At 38.7% G+C, this 15,622-nt stretch overlaps 2 protein-coding genes across 3 annotated transcripts in view; one reads left to right on the top strand and one right to left on the bottom strand.

Annotated features, from left to right (window-relative positions):
• The window catches only part of LOC126187887 (UDP-N-acetylglucosamine transferase subunit ALG13 homolog), a 38,343-nt gene extending 34,506 nt beyond the window's left edge, over positions 1-3,837 (bottom strand). The window contains exon 1 of the mRNA XM_049929236.1: positions 3,690-3,837. Coding sequence (XP_049785193.1) covers positions 3,690-3,776 — 87 coding nt within the window. The 5' untranslated portion in view covers positions 3,777-3,837. The remainder of the gene's footprint in view (positions 1-3,689) is intronic.
• A 33-nt stretch (positions 3,838-3,870) lies between these two features.
• LOC126187885 (E3 ubiquitin-protein ligase Arkadia-like) overlaps positions 3,871-15,622 on the top strand; it is a 343,683-nt gene continuing 331,931 nt past the window's right edge. Inside the window, exon 1 of one of the 2 annotated variants that reach the window (XM_049929229.1) lies at positions 3,871-3,928. The gene's annotated coding sequence lies outside the window, so the exon portion shown is untranslated. Of the gene's footprint in view, positions 3,929-3,984; positions 4,215-15,622 lie in introns of those variants that run through there. The other variant, XM_049929228.1, reaches the window with a different exon arrangement.

Here is a 15,622-nt window from a genome sequence, read left to right as displayed (position 1 = left end):
GAATACAGGATGGTTACAGTATGTCATATGCATGGAAGAAGCAGATGTCCAAAGAGAGCACTTACATGGCATCCTCTTGGAAAGAGGAGGCCACAAGAAGGGTGGCTAATGGTATCCAAGATGTGCTAGAAAGCAGGGGAATAGAAGAGGATGAAGAAGAATGGCAAGATTGAGGTGCTTAGTGTTTGGAAGGTTTAATGCCACCTTCATCTTTAGTAGGCCTAGGCCCTACGCTTAAATTATAACCAAAGGGTATTATTATGAATGAAAAAAGTTTTTTAACTATGTTTATTACATATGAAAACAGTTTTAAGCATGAAAACAAAAATTTTTATTCCTCTGCATATACTTGTTTAAGCACTACACCTACATTATAAAAGTTAATTGGGGCATTAACCTGACTCAACTGACGTTCTCCTAAAAAGTTAATTAAGCCCAAAATTCTTTAGATTACATATAGTTTATGTTTTCCATTCTAACTTTTCCAAGAACAACAATATTGCTAACCTCAGTTTTAAATTTTATATAGGCCCAGTAAACTGCTTATTGAGGGAAATTCTAGCCATTCATAAGAGCCTACAATTTCATAAGAATACTTGAGTATTTGAGCAAAGCTGTTCCATCTGTTCCAAGCAATCACAACGAATTATTGAACGAATTAAGTTGTAATTCACAGAACAAAGACTGTGTTTTTAGGTCATGCCAGGAATGCCAAATTAAATTGAGTAAATTTATCCCAGAAGGCTTTGACTTAACAAAAAAGTGTGTCTGGCAGCAATGAGAAAATGATGTGAAACATCATCTTTGTCTTAGTGAACATTCAGTGAGCTGCGATGATGTCTTAGCATCACTGGTTGACAAATTGCCTCAGTTTAAAAAACATTGCTATGCGAAGATAAAGCAGAGCGATTTCTTCCAAGGAAAGAAAAACAGCCTTGATGTTGAAGAATGTGTTCTTCAAATGGACTTTGCAGAGAATTATGCTCTAATTTCACAAGATGAGGTACAGAGTGCACACTGGGTGCATTCACAAGTAACTATTTGCACTTTCTGCATTTAGTTTGCAAACCATGAAGTCAGGTCCTATGCAGTCATCAGTAACGACCTTTCACACACAAAATATTTTGTGTGGACTTTTCTTAAAACTGTTATAACGGAGATTAAAAAAGCATTTTCTAAAGTTAAAAGAGTTTTTATATTTTCTGACAACTGTGCTGGGCAGTTCAAAAATAAATATACTTTGTCCAAGCTATGTTATTTTGAGAGAGACTTTGGATTGACAGTTGAGTGGATTTTTTTTGCCAGTTCACATGGTAAACGAGCCATGGATGGCATTGGAGGTGCACTCAAGAGGAGCATGTGGACAGCTGTTAGATCTAAGAAAGTTATTATTAACAACGCAATTGACTTTTATGACTACACTCTGACTAGTTTTTCTAAAATTAAGGTACTATGGGCTGATAAGATAACAGTGGAGCATAACATTCCTATTTTGGATGAAAGGTGGAAAAATTTACAAGCAATTCCTCAAATCCAGGGCTGCCATCACTTTCGGCCTCATAACACAACTGATTTGCTGGCTTCAAAAACAGCAGAGTCATTAATGACAAGGATGTCAGTATTTATTACTGAGGAGGCCAATGTTAAAACATTACATGCAAAAGATACATAAACTTCTATGAAGTGTGCAGTTCTGATGATTCTGATCAGGAGACTGTTTCACTATCTGAATCACAAGACAATATTGGAAGTGCTTGTGAGTTAAGCGTAACTAATAAAATTGAAAAGTCTGACTTAAAATTTGGGTTATTTGTCTTGGTTGACATTCCAAGTGACAAAAATAAGCCAACCCTTTCCAAAACTCAATACCGTTACTTGGGAATTTGCCAGAGTGAGGTTGATGTGAAAATAATGTTCCTGAAGACAGTAGGAAAAAGTAAAACACTTTTTAAACTAGACGAAACTGATGTTTGTTTTGTGAAATTCAGTCAAGTACTATCTAAGGCAACAACACCAGAAATCAAACAAGGTAACCGTTTATACTAAGAGTTCAATTTTGAGTTGGATGTTGCTGAAAAAGATTATTTAATGAAGTTTTTAAATCAATCAATAATAAGAAAACATTTTTGTCATAAATTTATTAGGCCTACAAAATGAGGTAAACGTTAAGTAACGATATCTTGGCCTAGTTGTACTATAAAATTGTAACAAAATTTTTTGTGTAATAAATAGCTTTATCCTTCAAACATGTTTTCTTAAGTACATACTTTTATTCCAAATAAACTACAATACTTCTTTTCTTTTTATGCAGTTGTGAGAGGTAAACTTCTTCCTTCAAGGATCAAATCTGATGCACCTATGTAACACCCGTAACAGCAAAAAATATATATATACTGAGTTATTATGTCCAAAAAAATAAAAATTTATATTTCAAAATAAAATTTGGGGCAATACCTTTTAACAGTTGTTTTACAAGAATAAAAGCTTCATCAAGTTTGCAGAAATTAGAGAATTCCCTAACTCATAACAGGCGCCAGGTCTACTTTCGGTAACACCCGTAACACTACTTTTTTGATTAATAACCAGGAGAACAATAAAACAATTCCAGTATCAACATTTCTAACATGAAATATAATGTAAGCCTTAAAAGTTTTCAATGTTAAATTCAATAAATATTTTTCCGTACATTATTTTTCCTAATTTTAAGGTGCATTCATGTAACACCCGTAACTGTGGAATTGCCCAAAACACAATATTAATAGTAGTGTTGTGTAGCTGATGTAGCTCTGTATAATCAACTAATGTCTAAAAAAAAGTTGCACAAATATCAAGTCTGATCTTTTAAACTTTCAGACTAGTGCAAAGTTGGCAACTTGCTTTAATTGTTCAGAAACTTTACTGAGTCTCAAAACACAAGTAAGTAGTATGGTGTGCTACAGTATCAGTCAGGTGTAATTGGAATGCTCACATAACCTGTCATGGGTAAAGCAGTTACAACACTTTTTTCAATGGTAGGATACCGGGGAAAAGCCACTGATTTACATACGAGGTTGTTTACAAAACACTTGTGCGACCATTCTACAATACTGAAGTAGTGTGGGATCCATACCAAACAAAACTTAAAGTGTTTTGAACGTATATAATGATGGGCAACATTAACAGCTTCGGGTTGTTTGAACCGCCCGAGAGCGTCACGAAGTGCAGAGAAACGTGAACGGTATCATATTTATGCGGCGAAGTCACATTTCTCTCACGCTTTAGCACAGCATACGATAGCCTATCACCATGGCAAAATTCGGCTACTTAAATAAGTTTAAGATACTTTGCATACTAACAAGCTACAGAACCACAAACTTGCCGCTATGTTGTTATGTTCTAGGAACTAGATATCCATCAATGTATCCTGGAAGTGTTTTCAGTGTGATATATACAATCATTAACTTTTTTGTTCACAGACAAATATTTATCGGATTAGTTGTAAATTCTCATATTTTGCCGAGCCCTCTCCGGTCAAGAACCCACATTATCAATCAAATAGTTGAAAGGAGCAGAGTAACACAATATAATACGGCATGTTACTCAGTACACGTAAATTTCGACCCAGTACAGAATTTTGGAACTGGAAATATTAAACTTCAGCAGAACCAACTTTCTCCTTCAACTACACTTCTAATTAGGCCACCACTCACACGTAACACTTCTTCGGAGCAAACCACTTTTACTAGATGATCGAATTTTGTAGTGCCAACAGTAACGAACACACGTTTCTGCACCATACTTTCGTTAAAACTGATGTTGTGACGTAGGTAGATAGTTGATAAACATTGAGCCACGTATCGATAGTGTGTGTGCGTGTATATGTGCGTATTGTGATTATCGAATCAGCAGTGCCTTGCGAGAAATGGTGTCGAGGAGTGGGGTTGTGTAGGTGAGTAAGCGTTTTGACAAATTTTGTGTTTGGTAGAGGAAACGAATCCAAGTCTCCTTGTGTAATAGTTGTTATCTGTCATGCTGAAATACTGTGTATATGACTAATCGTCTCCATGAGTACAAATATCGTCGTATTTTTTTTTTTTTTGTGTGTTTGACAAGTGACATGTTAGCACATCGGGATGGATACCATACATGATGTGAAACATAATTGTGGGCTGTGTTCCTGTGTATTGCATGTAATTTCGGTAACTGTACGTTTCGACCGTGATGAAGTTTGATAGGTAAGAATCCCCTCGGGGTTCTAGTGATTTATCGAAAATTTGTTTATGTGAAGTATACGGATGAAAAGGTTGGGGAAGGGGGGGCGGAGGTTACATTACGTATATATGAAGAGAATGAACAGAACCTTAGATCTGCTGCTAGTCAAGGGCTACTTTTTTTTAAAAAAATAAAAGGCTGTTACTGTAATCCTTGATTTTAATTTTAATATGTTTATTGTAGACTTTGATATTTTTGTGACCATTTTTGAGTATTTCATCGATGTTTACATTTACAGTTAGTTGTAATCTCATGCTGACTACACCCACGGTGACTTTATGTTGTCACTTGGAGGCATTGAGAAAGAGAAATTGCGTATAATTGAACAAAATTTCGAACGTGGAAGATTCATATTATTGGAATTTCATTGTAAGAATCAGTGTATTTTCTACTTAGGATGAACATAGCTAAATAAAATTCCTGGGCAAAATACATATTGGGCGTTTACAAATTCAATTGCACATCAGTTGAAAACGCGTGAAAAAACATACCGAAGAACTAAAATGTTATTAAGAGGAACAGCATGTAGTTGTGACAGCATACTTGTGACAATCAACACTTTGTGTGGTATAAATGTATGCCAGTCGAGTTTTTCAGAATGTATGCGGGAATATAGTTATTTGTAAGCAACAAAATTTCACGTGAAATTTGTAACTTATATTTGCCCTTTATCTGCATAAGATGTCACAGGATCCAGGCAAAATAAATGCGAAATGAATGGGCCTGAAAATAAAAAAACAATAAGACAGATATGTTATGTAATCAACATATTTTACCCAAAACTGTATAAATTAACAATTGGGTGATAGAACTGATTGGTGAGTTTTTTATTTAGGGCAGTTGAATGACAGCCGAATTGACTGCAAGAGAAATAAACAGAAAAGTTGAAATGTGTGGAGTGTTTCTGATAAAATAGATAGGGCTTGTTTTTCAAAAAAGAAAAGAGAGAGAGAGAAACTTCCAGCATGTGTGAAATTGAAAATTTACAGTCTTTATGTCGCCGGGTTTGAATTATGACAGTGAGATATGAAATTTTAGTATGGAATTGATCTATTCAAAAACTGGAGGTTACTCGGTGAGCAGTGAAGACACACACATTGGGAAGCACTGTTGGGGAGAGGAAAACAAAGAAATGTGTCAAGTAACAGAATTGATTATTAACCGTAATTGTGACTGTCATGAAAATCAAATGGGAATCAGCAAGACATGTAGGCAGACAGGAACAAAATAAAATCATGGTAAGCAGGACATAGCACAAGTTAATTGGTGGTAAGTGGACAAAGGATGTTTTTTGGAGTCCAAAAGGTTGGAATAGACAGGGGAACAAACTAGTGGAAGGTGAGTAGACACAGGAACAATGTGTATTCATGTGGCTGAATACCATAACAAATATGGAAGTTTAGAGGGGTTCTTGACAGGCGATATTCACGGTGTCAGGTGTTTAATATTGCACTGCTTTTTTTAAATTAAAATTTTTGTTACAAGTGTTTCAAACTTTTACCTTGTTCACTAAAACAGGTTCTAGGCCAGCTTAGTGCACTTGATTTAAAACCTTGCTTAATGTGATAAGAATTCATCAAGGATACTGTAAGGTACATGTTATTTATAAGTTGCATGATTACTAAGGTAAATAATTATACCAATAGATGTAGGGAAGAGCTGTCTGATGGAAATTCGCATTGGAGTTCTACAGTGTTCCATCATAGGTACACCACTGTTGCCCCATATATATTTATTTATTCATAATTGTATATACAAGAAGCCGAACTATAATTTGATAAAAGTTACTTGCACTTGTTAGTGTAAACTTTATACATTGGAACTGAATCCATCTGATCAGAGCCCTATGTCACATGCAAACTATGTACTGTTGCCATATAAAACATAGTTCAGAGTTTGAACAGTGAGTTTGGGGGGAGGGAGGCAGGTAACTACAACAGTCAGTTGTGTTGTATTTGGTAACAGCCTGTGTTGACTGTTGCATATTTGGCGAACAACAACATTTGTTCTCTGATTGATGTGTTAAACAAGCTTTAACTGAAGAGCATCACATGGCAGCCTTTGTAGCAACACTATGCTTATAGTTTCACATGGCAGTTGTCAGCTAGCTAGTAGTTTCAATCAATTATTTAATTGGATAGATAAAAAAAATCTACTCACCAAGCGGCAGTGGAACACACACATAAAAGATGGTTGTAATTGGCAAGCAATTGCTTCTCATCCTGTACGGTATGTTTCCCCTGACCGACAGTTCTGGGTGACTGTCCTGAAATCTAACCCTCTTCCTAGACCTCTCCAGTCCTTTTCCTCCACCCCTCTTCGTTCACCTTCAATCCTTATGTCTGAAGAAGGAACCACTGGCTCCGAAAGCTTGCCAGTTACAATTGTCTTTTATAGGCCCCTATGTGTTTCCTGCTGCTGCCTGGTGAGTAGATTTTTTTCTCTCCAATTAAATAATTTTGTCAACAATTGATTGTTTTTGTTATTATATTAGTTTGAATCTAATTGTTGTGTTTTGCACAATAATATAATTGGCCCTGAGAGCAGATAATATTTATCACGTGAATTTCTGTGAAATAAACAAACGTGTGTTCAGTGCTTTCCAGAAAAGCTGTGAACGACAGTGATATGTATAGTGCATAGTCTCGAGGCATTGCAATCTTTGAAGTCATATAAAATAACTAAATCAACTTATTTTGCATATCTCCTTCAGTTATACGTAATGCTTAATCACTATAAACTTGCTGCAATAATGGTTTTTAGTGGGGAAATAGAATTGGTGTGAGATGGGTCATTCCATGTCAAGGGGACCAGGGATTCCCACTAGACTATCTCCAAATGTAATGAAATTTGGTGTGAAGCTCCTATATGGTCTTTGATCATTATAAACCAAATTTCGGTTCATTATCATCAGTGGTTGACTTTTTAAGGGCTTTTAAAAGAGGCTACTCATCTTTGTGTCAGGTGTGAAGGTGCAAATGTGGTAAGTGTGCTGGACTTTTTTAAAAGTTCTAGCTACCATTTGGTCATTTGCTTAAACATATGAAAACAACTTTTTATACTGAATCGCACCATGGCAAAAAATTATAGATAGATAGATAGATACAAGCCTTGTAAGTGGCTAAAAAATTCATCATGCAATTGTGAGAGCCAAGGTTTCACTGACCACTGCTATTCTATAAACCAATCCATCAAACTTCATATGGTTATTCCCATATATGATGTCTATATAGGGATCAAATTTAATTTACATTTGATGCCTAGATGAAAACATGTGCATCTGCAAAGTTGGCTAAAATTTTCTATGTGCAAGCTGTAGAGTGTTTGAGGGGGGAGGGCAATTTATTGTTTCAGCACTTGAGCAAGATTGAAAAGTGAAATGTTTTGCTCATTGAATTTCTTGATGCTACTGGTAATTATTCTTTTTAAATCCATTTCAAACATTTAACTTAATGTATGCTATGAAGACTAGTATAATGCATAGCACAGCAAATGAGGAAAACAAAAATTCTAAAAAGTCAGTACCATTTTTGGTTAAAAAGTTCTACAGTTTTGTCAAGGACAGATTGAGGACAACTGTCGTCGTCTTCCTGATAATGATGATGCTGTTTAAGTCAAGAAACTACGTTGCTCATGCCTCCTGCAGCTGTCTTTAGCAATTGGCCAGTGGAAGGAAAGCGCAGAACCATGTGGGTGGATAAAGCTGATGAGTACACCTTGTTGTTCATGTGAAACTTCACATGTTTCCAACCCATCAGAAATTGCCATACATACATGCAACATACCATCCTGGTTGTAAACTTGCAATTGATATTGCACCCGTACATCGCACACCATCTTCTAGTGAATATGAACTTATAGTAAATTTAAACAAAAAAACTGTTAGTCTTACTAACTAAGCCTAAATATAAATGCCAAAGAATCTTAATTTTTGATGATATTAATATGGATATCAGGGTAAAGAGTCATATAAATATTGGAATTATTGGATAGCTTAAGAGCTTTTGATTGTTATTGTCTAAATGATAAGCTTACTAGATATACTGCATGTTTAGACAATATAATAAGTAATATCCATGAAAATAGTGTTGGAATTGGAATAGTCGAGTTAGGCCTAGCTGACCATGATGGCCTATGGATTACAGTCCCAGTCAGCATTCCAGATGAACAACACAAAACTGTTATACCTATGAATGAATGCAACTTAGGAGAGTTTAGAACTAGATTAAAGTCAGTTAACTGGAATGACATCTTATACAAAGATATATTTTGTGAATAACACAAGCAAATTATTTATAGAGGAAATTGCAAGAATATTTGATGAGTGTTGTCCCAGATTAGAATAATAACCAAGCTCATAAACCACAGAGACTAAATAATTGGATCACACCATACCTCAACAGCATCAGGATTATGCTTCTTATGTTTAAGGACAGATCTCATAACAGCAGCGAGTACAAAGAGATGTAAACTTGACAGCAAAAAAAGTGGGTCACTGCCGAATACAACCAACATAACGTAGCTGTGTTGCAGGTCCTCTAAACACCAAAACCCTGTGGGTACAGTCGTGTGACTACACACAATGGGTATCGCAAGAGACTACTAGAGACCAAAGATCTTTATGGCAGCCAATCTAAATGTCAACTAATATTGTCATACAAAACATATTAGAAGACACGTTCTTAGCGATCAGACACCCCCATAACACTCATATACTAACCTTAATTACAACAAGTGACATTCCAAAAGTTCTGAGACAATGTATTATTTTACATATATCGTACAGTAATCCTTAGTCAAAATTAAATACTTGAGACAATATATGGAGTTACAAAGCTGTACGGCAATTGGAAGAAGCTTTTCGCTCTCGAAAAGGTTTTCCATCCACGTGCTGAACTTCACTCAGCGGCGAGTGGCTCTGGAAACTGGGTATTGGACAAACCAGTAAAAAAAAACGCGATTAACGGCAACAAGAATCTACGGAAATCTCAACATTAACAGTGAATTCTTTTCCAATAGTAGCTAGGAGTGGCATGTTTGTACTTTCAGTGATGTGATGTAAAATACTCTCCTGGCTAGAAGTTGAATCCACAACATATCGTCGTTGGTGATCACAACAAACACGTCAAACCCAAATCATCAGTGGGATGGAGAGGAGTGTTTGAACTTGAAAAGATGTAAGGAAACGTTTGATCTTGTAATGTTGTGATAAAAAGCTCATCATGTGGCTGTGAGTTGAAACAAACATGTTACAGCTGACAACGCACGAAGAGACGTTGAAATTGCAACTATTTTTTACTAGTAGTTTGGAGTGCACATGCTAGGGTTTGAAATGAAATAATGAATATTTTGTGCTGATAAGGATTTGAAACCAGATAGGTGACTTTCGAGTAGGCCTAGAAGAGTTTGCAATCTTGGGAACACAGTGAAATCGAATTCGAATCCCAGTCCAGCACCACAATTTTCAATGTCTCAGTTTCAAATAAAGTAAGAGCCTTGTGAACTTACATGGCCATTGGTTCATTAAATGAAATACGTTTTCTAGTTTACGATGGCTTGCTGGTGACAGAGTTTTTGCCTTCCGGGGTTTCTCCATCTGTCACAGCTCAAACAAATGCCGCTCTGACACAGTCGGCAGCGAAGGGATGTTATCTTTACTGCGGATATTGAACTACGGAGCTTACTGGGGTTCTGCACTTACTTGTGTGTGTTAAAAATCTACGCCTGACATGAGATGTGAACCTACACGTTTTACACATCAATACAAAATTAATCCACCAGACCACAGAACCCGCTGCCAAGCACATAATTATGAATTGCAGAGTATTCATTTAGATGTAGATGCAGATGTCAAGGGACGGGTAACAGGAAGGAGGGCGGGATCTGGGAATGGATAGAAGTGCAAAATATAGGTGTGAAATGCTTGCAAAGTATTGCTTACTTAGATGTGTCCACAGTTCGTTTTATCTTAGGGCCGAGAGATAAGGAAGGACTGTTTTCAGAACGAAGAATGGGTTATAGGGAAGGGGAGATCAATGAATATGGTTTCATGGCTGTTGAAAGGAATGATAGAGAGTAAAGACAGCACCAACTAAGAGAGAAAATGTAGTGTCAATGGAAACTGCTAGATTTGTTTATAAAGTTTTGGGGGAATGGAATAGAAGGGCACTTGCGGTGATAGTGTCAGAGAGAGAGAGAGAGTGTGAGAGGGAATAGAGGAGATATTAACAATGAGTAAACATAATATGAAATCGTTTGCATATTGTGTGGAGGATGGAGGGTGTATTCATGGATGGAGGGGAAGAGAGAGATGTATTTGAAATAACAAAAACTACTGTGACAGAGTCCATCTACGCTGATTAGTTTGTAAGTATCTAGACAGGTTATAATTGAAATCAAAATAGAATATTTAACAAACTGTGAAAACTAACCCATATTGTATCTTTTCTGTTGCCACGCGATCTTCCACTAGCTCCCAATGAGGAAAAAATGATGAAAAAGAAGACATAACATAACACTTTAACGACTCTAATATTTTATCCAGGATTCTTCATTATTTTGTACTTCTATCATGCGTCTTGGCATAGAATGTGTAAGCCGTCGGATGTAACAGCCTGAAGAAGCAACGTCCTCCCAGGCTTCCAGGAGGCAGTCCCAAAGAGCGTCCGCAATAGTTGGTTGGTTTCGTGGCCAGTTCTCTGTAAATGTTCTGGTGACCACAGCCCACATGTTTTCCATGCGGTTCATATCAGCCACCCGTGGCGGCCAGTCCATGACGTTGACGCCAGTCGTGGAGAGCCGCTGCTAAACAAATGCAGACATGTGAATGGGAGAATGGTTCTCTTGCAATGCGACATCCCCCTCTGCGTACAGCATTTGCACTGACAGAAGCATCACATTTTCCAATATGTGGGCATACTGCACACTGTTCAGAGTTCCTTCTATCCTGTGAAGAATTCCCGGCCCTCTCGCAGAAATCCAACCCCAGCGGGTACAGATAGCCAGCAACTTCTTCTCATCGTGGTTACATATTCGCGTCGATAGCGAGTTCCTTGTGGCCTGTAAACAATTCGTGGACCGTTGTTACTGATGGAAAACACCTTCTCATCAGTGAAAATGACATTGTGCCACATCGCCCTCAGATGGAGCTCCGCAAATGCTAGCCGGTATAAAACGTTGTCTTCACTGAGCTCTTGTTTCACGGTGGATCGTCATGCATGCAGTCCAGCATCCCTCAGCCTTCGGTGAATCGTGTCACTGGAGCCGGGGAAGTTGGTCTCCCGCCGCAACTGCTTCGCGTTCAGAAAGGGATTTTCTCTGCTCCTGAACAATAGGTCCCTGTCTTCCTGCTGTAAGCTCACTCTCTTCCTGCCTGAGCCAGGAGCCCTGTTGGTGGTGACTCTTTCAAGGCAGATCCTCCTCCACCTCGTTGCAGTGGTATGTGGTACGTCATACCGTCTGCCAGCTTCTCTGATGGCACATCCTCCTCCTTCAATGAGAGCGACGACTCTATCTCGAATAGACCTCTCCCAGTGAGCCATTACGGCAGACAGCCTGATGTGTATTTCTGCTTGCCGGGGCACATCTACAGTTGACAATCCATTCAAATATTTGACGAACAATACGTTCAAAAATACATTCATTTTAAACATAGCTACCACAAAATATTTCACCTAGCTAGCAATAGCATGATGCAGGAAACTTTTCTTTCTTGTAAGCGCTCTGCATTAGATGTAGCCTTAAGAAAACGTGTATTCAACCATGACAACTAAGTGGAATGTAAAAGTAAACAGATTTGGCGGCAGCTTCTCCAAATAATAATATTATATACATAGTATATAATACACATTTTGTGCACTTATAACATGTACTCAGTGTCTCTGAAACAATACGTGCTGCACGATGCAAATTACTTTTTGCTGAGGCACTTCATTTACATCTCAATGATACACGACTACTACAATCCATTGCTCTTTACGGCAGCCAATCCACTTGTAAATTAACACCATGATATCACAGATATTAAGTAGCATGTTACTAGGGATGAGAAAGGCCTTAAGGTTTGCAACTAAACATGCTACTCCTAGCTACTACTGAATAGGAATTTGATTATTAACATGTCTTCATAACCATGTGTGCGGCGTTCGATTCTCAGTCAGCATTGTTGTTTTTGTCGCCTTATTTCTAGTTAAACGTTCGCACCTCACCCAACTTAATTCGACTACATTCCATTATCCTCGTTTTGCTTTTGTTGATGTTCATCTTATATCCTCCCTTCAAGACACTATCCATTCCATTCAACTGCTCTTCCAAGTCCTTTGCTGTCTCTGACAGAATTACAATGTCATCGGCGAACCTAAAAGATTTTATTTCTTCTCCATGGATTTTAATACCTACTCCGAATTTTTCTTGTGTTTCCTTCACTGCTTGCTCAATATACAGATTGAATAACATCGGGGAAAGGCTACAACCCTGTCTCACTCCCTTCCCAACCATTGCTTCCCTTTCATGTCCCTCGACTCTTATAACTGCCATCTGGTTTCTGTACAAATTGTAAATAGCCTTTCGCTCCCTGTATTTTACCCCTGCCACCTTCAGAATTTGAAAGACAATATTCTAGTCAACATTGTCCAAAGCTTTCTCTAAGTCTACAAATGCTAGATACGTAGGTTTGCCTTTCCTTAATGTAGCTTCTAAGATAAGTCGTAGGGTCAGTATTGCCTCACGTGTTCCAATATTTCTACAGAATCCAAACTCATCTTCCCCGAGGTAGGCTTCTACTAGTTTCTCCATTCGTCTGTAAAGAATTCGCATTAGTATTTTGCAGCCATGACTTATTAAACTGATAGTTCAGTAATTTTCACATCTGCCAACACCTGCTTTCTTTGGGATTGGAATTATTATATTCTTCTTGAAGTCTGAGGGTATTTCGCCTGTCTCATACATCTTGCTCACCAGATGGTAGAGTTTTGTCAGGAGTGGCTCTCCCAAGGCTGTCAGTAGTTCTAATGGAATGTTGTCTACTCCTGGGGCCTTGTTTCAACTTGGGTCTTTCAGTGCTCTGTCAAACTCTTCACACAGTATCATATCTCCCATTTCATCTTCATCTACATCCTCTCCTATTTCCATGATATTGTCCTAAAGTACGAGGGCAGTTCAATAAGTAATGCAACACATTTTTTTTCTCGGCCAGTTTTGGTTGAAAAAACCGGAAATTTCTTGTGGAACATTTTCAAACATTCCTGCTTCGTCTCGTATAGTTTCATTGACTTCCGACAGGTGGCAGCGCTCTTCCGACAGGTGGCAGCGCTGTACGGAGCTGTTAAAATGGCGTCTGTAACGGATGTGCGTTGCAAACAATGGGCAGTGATCGAGTTTCTTTTGGCGGAAAACCAGGGCATCTCAGATATTCATAGGCGCTTGCAGAATGTCTACAGTGATCTGGCAGTGGACAAAAGCACGGTGAGTCGTTGGGCAAAGCGTGTGTCATCATCGCCGCAAGGTCAAGCAAGACTGTCTGATCTCCCGCGTGCGGGCCGGCCGTGCACAGCTGTGACTCCTGCAATGGCGGAGCATGCCAACACACTCGTTCGAGATGATCGACGGATCACCATCAAACAACTCAGTGCTCAACTTGACATCTGTGTTGGTAGTGCTGTCACAAATGTTCACCAGTTGGGATATTCAAAGGTTTGTTCCCGCTGGGTCCCTCGTTGTCTAACCGAACACCATAAAGAGCAAAGGAGAACCATCTGTGCGGAATTGCTTGCTCGTCATGTGGCTGAGGGTGACAATTTCTTGTCAAAGATTGTTACAGGCGATGAAACATGGGTTCATCACTTCGAACCCGAAACAAAACGGCAATCAATGGAGTGGCGCCACACCCACTCCCCTACCAAGAAAATGTTTAAAGCCATACCCTCAACCGGTAAAGTCATGGTTACAGTCTTCTGGGACGCTGAAGGGGTTATTCTGTTCGATGTCCTTCCCCATGGTCAAACGATCAACTCTGAAGTGTATTGTGCTACTCTTCAGAAATTGAAGAAACGACTTCAGCGTGTTCGTAGGCACAAAAATCTGAACGAACTTCTCCTTCTTCATGACAACGCAAGACCTCACACAAGTCTTCGCACCCGAGAGGAGCTCACAAAACTTCAGTGGACTGTTCTTCCTCATGCACCCTACAGCCCCGATCTCGCACCATCGGATTTCCTTATGTTTGGCCCAATGAAGGACGCAATCCGTGGGAGGCACTACGCGGATGATGAAGAAGTTATTGATGCAGTACGACGTTGGCTCCGACATCGACCAGTGGAATGGTACCGTGCGGGCATACAGGCCCTCATTTCAAGGTGGCGTAAGGCCGTAGCATTGAATGGAGATTACGTTGAAAAATAGTGTTGTGTAGCTAAAAGATTGGGGAATAACCTGGTGTATTTCAATGCTGAATAAAACAACCCCTGTTTCAGAAAAAGAATGTGTTGCATTACTTATTGAACTGCCGTCGTACATCGCCCTTGTATAGACCCTCTATATACTCCTTCCACCTTTCTGCTTTCCCTTCTTTGCTTAGAACTGTGTTTCCATCTGAGCTCTTGATATTCATACTAGTGGTTCTCTTTTCTCCAAAGGTCTCTTTAATTTTCCTGTAGGCAGTATCTATCTTACCCCTGGTGAGATAAACCTCTACATCCTTACATTTGTCCTCTGGCCATCCCTGCTTAGCCATTTTGTACTTCCTGTCGATCTCATTTTTGAGACATTTGTATTCCTTTTTGCTGCTTCATTTACTGCATTTTTATATTTTCTTCTTTCGTCAATTAAATTCAATATTTCTTCTGTGACCCAAGGGTTTCTACTAGCCCTCGTCTTTTTACCTACTTGATCCTCTGCTGCCTTCACTACTTCATCCCTCAAAGCTACCCATTCTTCTTCTACTGTATTTCTTTCCCCCATTCTTGTCAATTGTTCCCTTATTCTCTTCCTGAAACACTGTACAACGTCTGGTTTAGTCAGTTTATCCAGTTCCCATCTCCTTAAATTCCTACCTTTTTGCAGTTTCTTCAGTTTTAGTCTACAGTTCATAACCAATAGATTGTGGTCAGAGTCCACATCTGCCCCTGGAAATGTCCTACAATTTAAAACCTGCTTCCTAAATCTCTGTCTTACAATTATATAATCTATCTGAAACCTGTCAGTGTCTCCAGGCTCTCCAGGCTTCTTCCATGTATACAGCCTTCTTTTATGATTTTTGAACCAAGTGTTAGCTATGATTAAGTTGTGCTCTGTGCAAAATTCTACAAGGCGGCTTCCTCTTTCATTTCTTAGCCCCAGTCCATATTCACCTAATATGTTTCCTTCTCTCCCTTTT

Source organism: Schistocerca cancellata, chromosome 5 (genome assembly GCF_023864275.1).
Source record: "Schistocerca cancellata isolate TAMUIC-IGC-003103 chromosome 5, iqSchCanc2.1, whole genome shotgun sequence".
NCBI classification, from domain to species: domain Eukaryota; kingdom Metazoa; phylum Arthropoda; class Insecta; order Orthoptera; family Acrididae; genus Schistocerca; species Schistocerca cancellata.
This window is presented reverse-complemented; position numbering and strand designations above follow the sequence as displayed.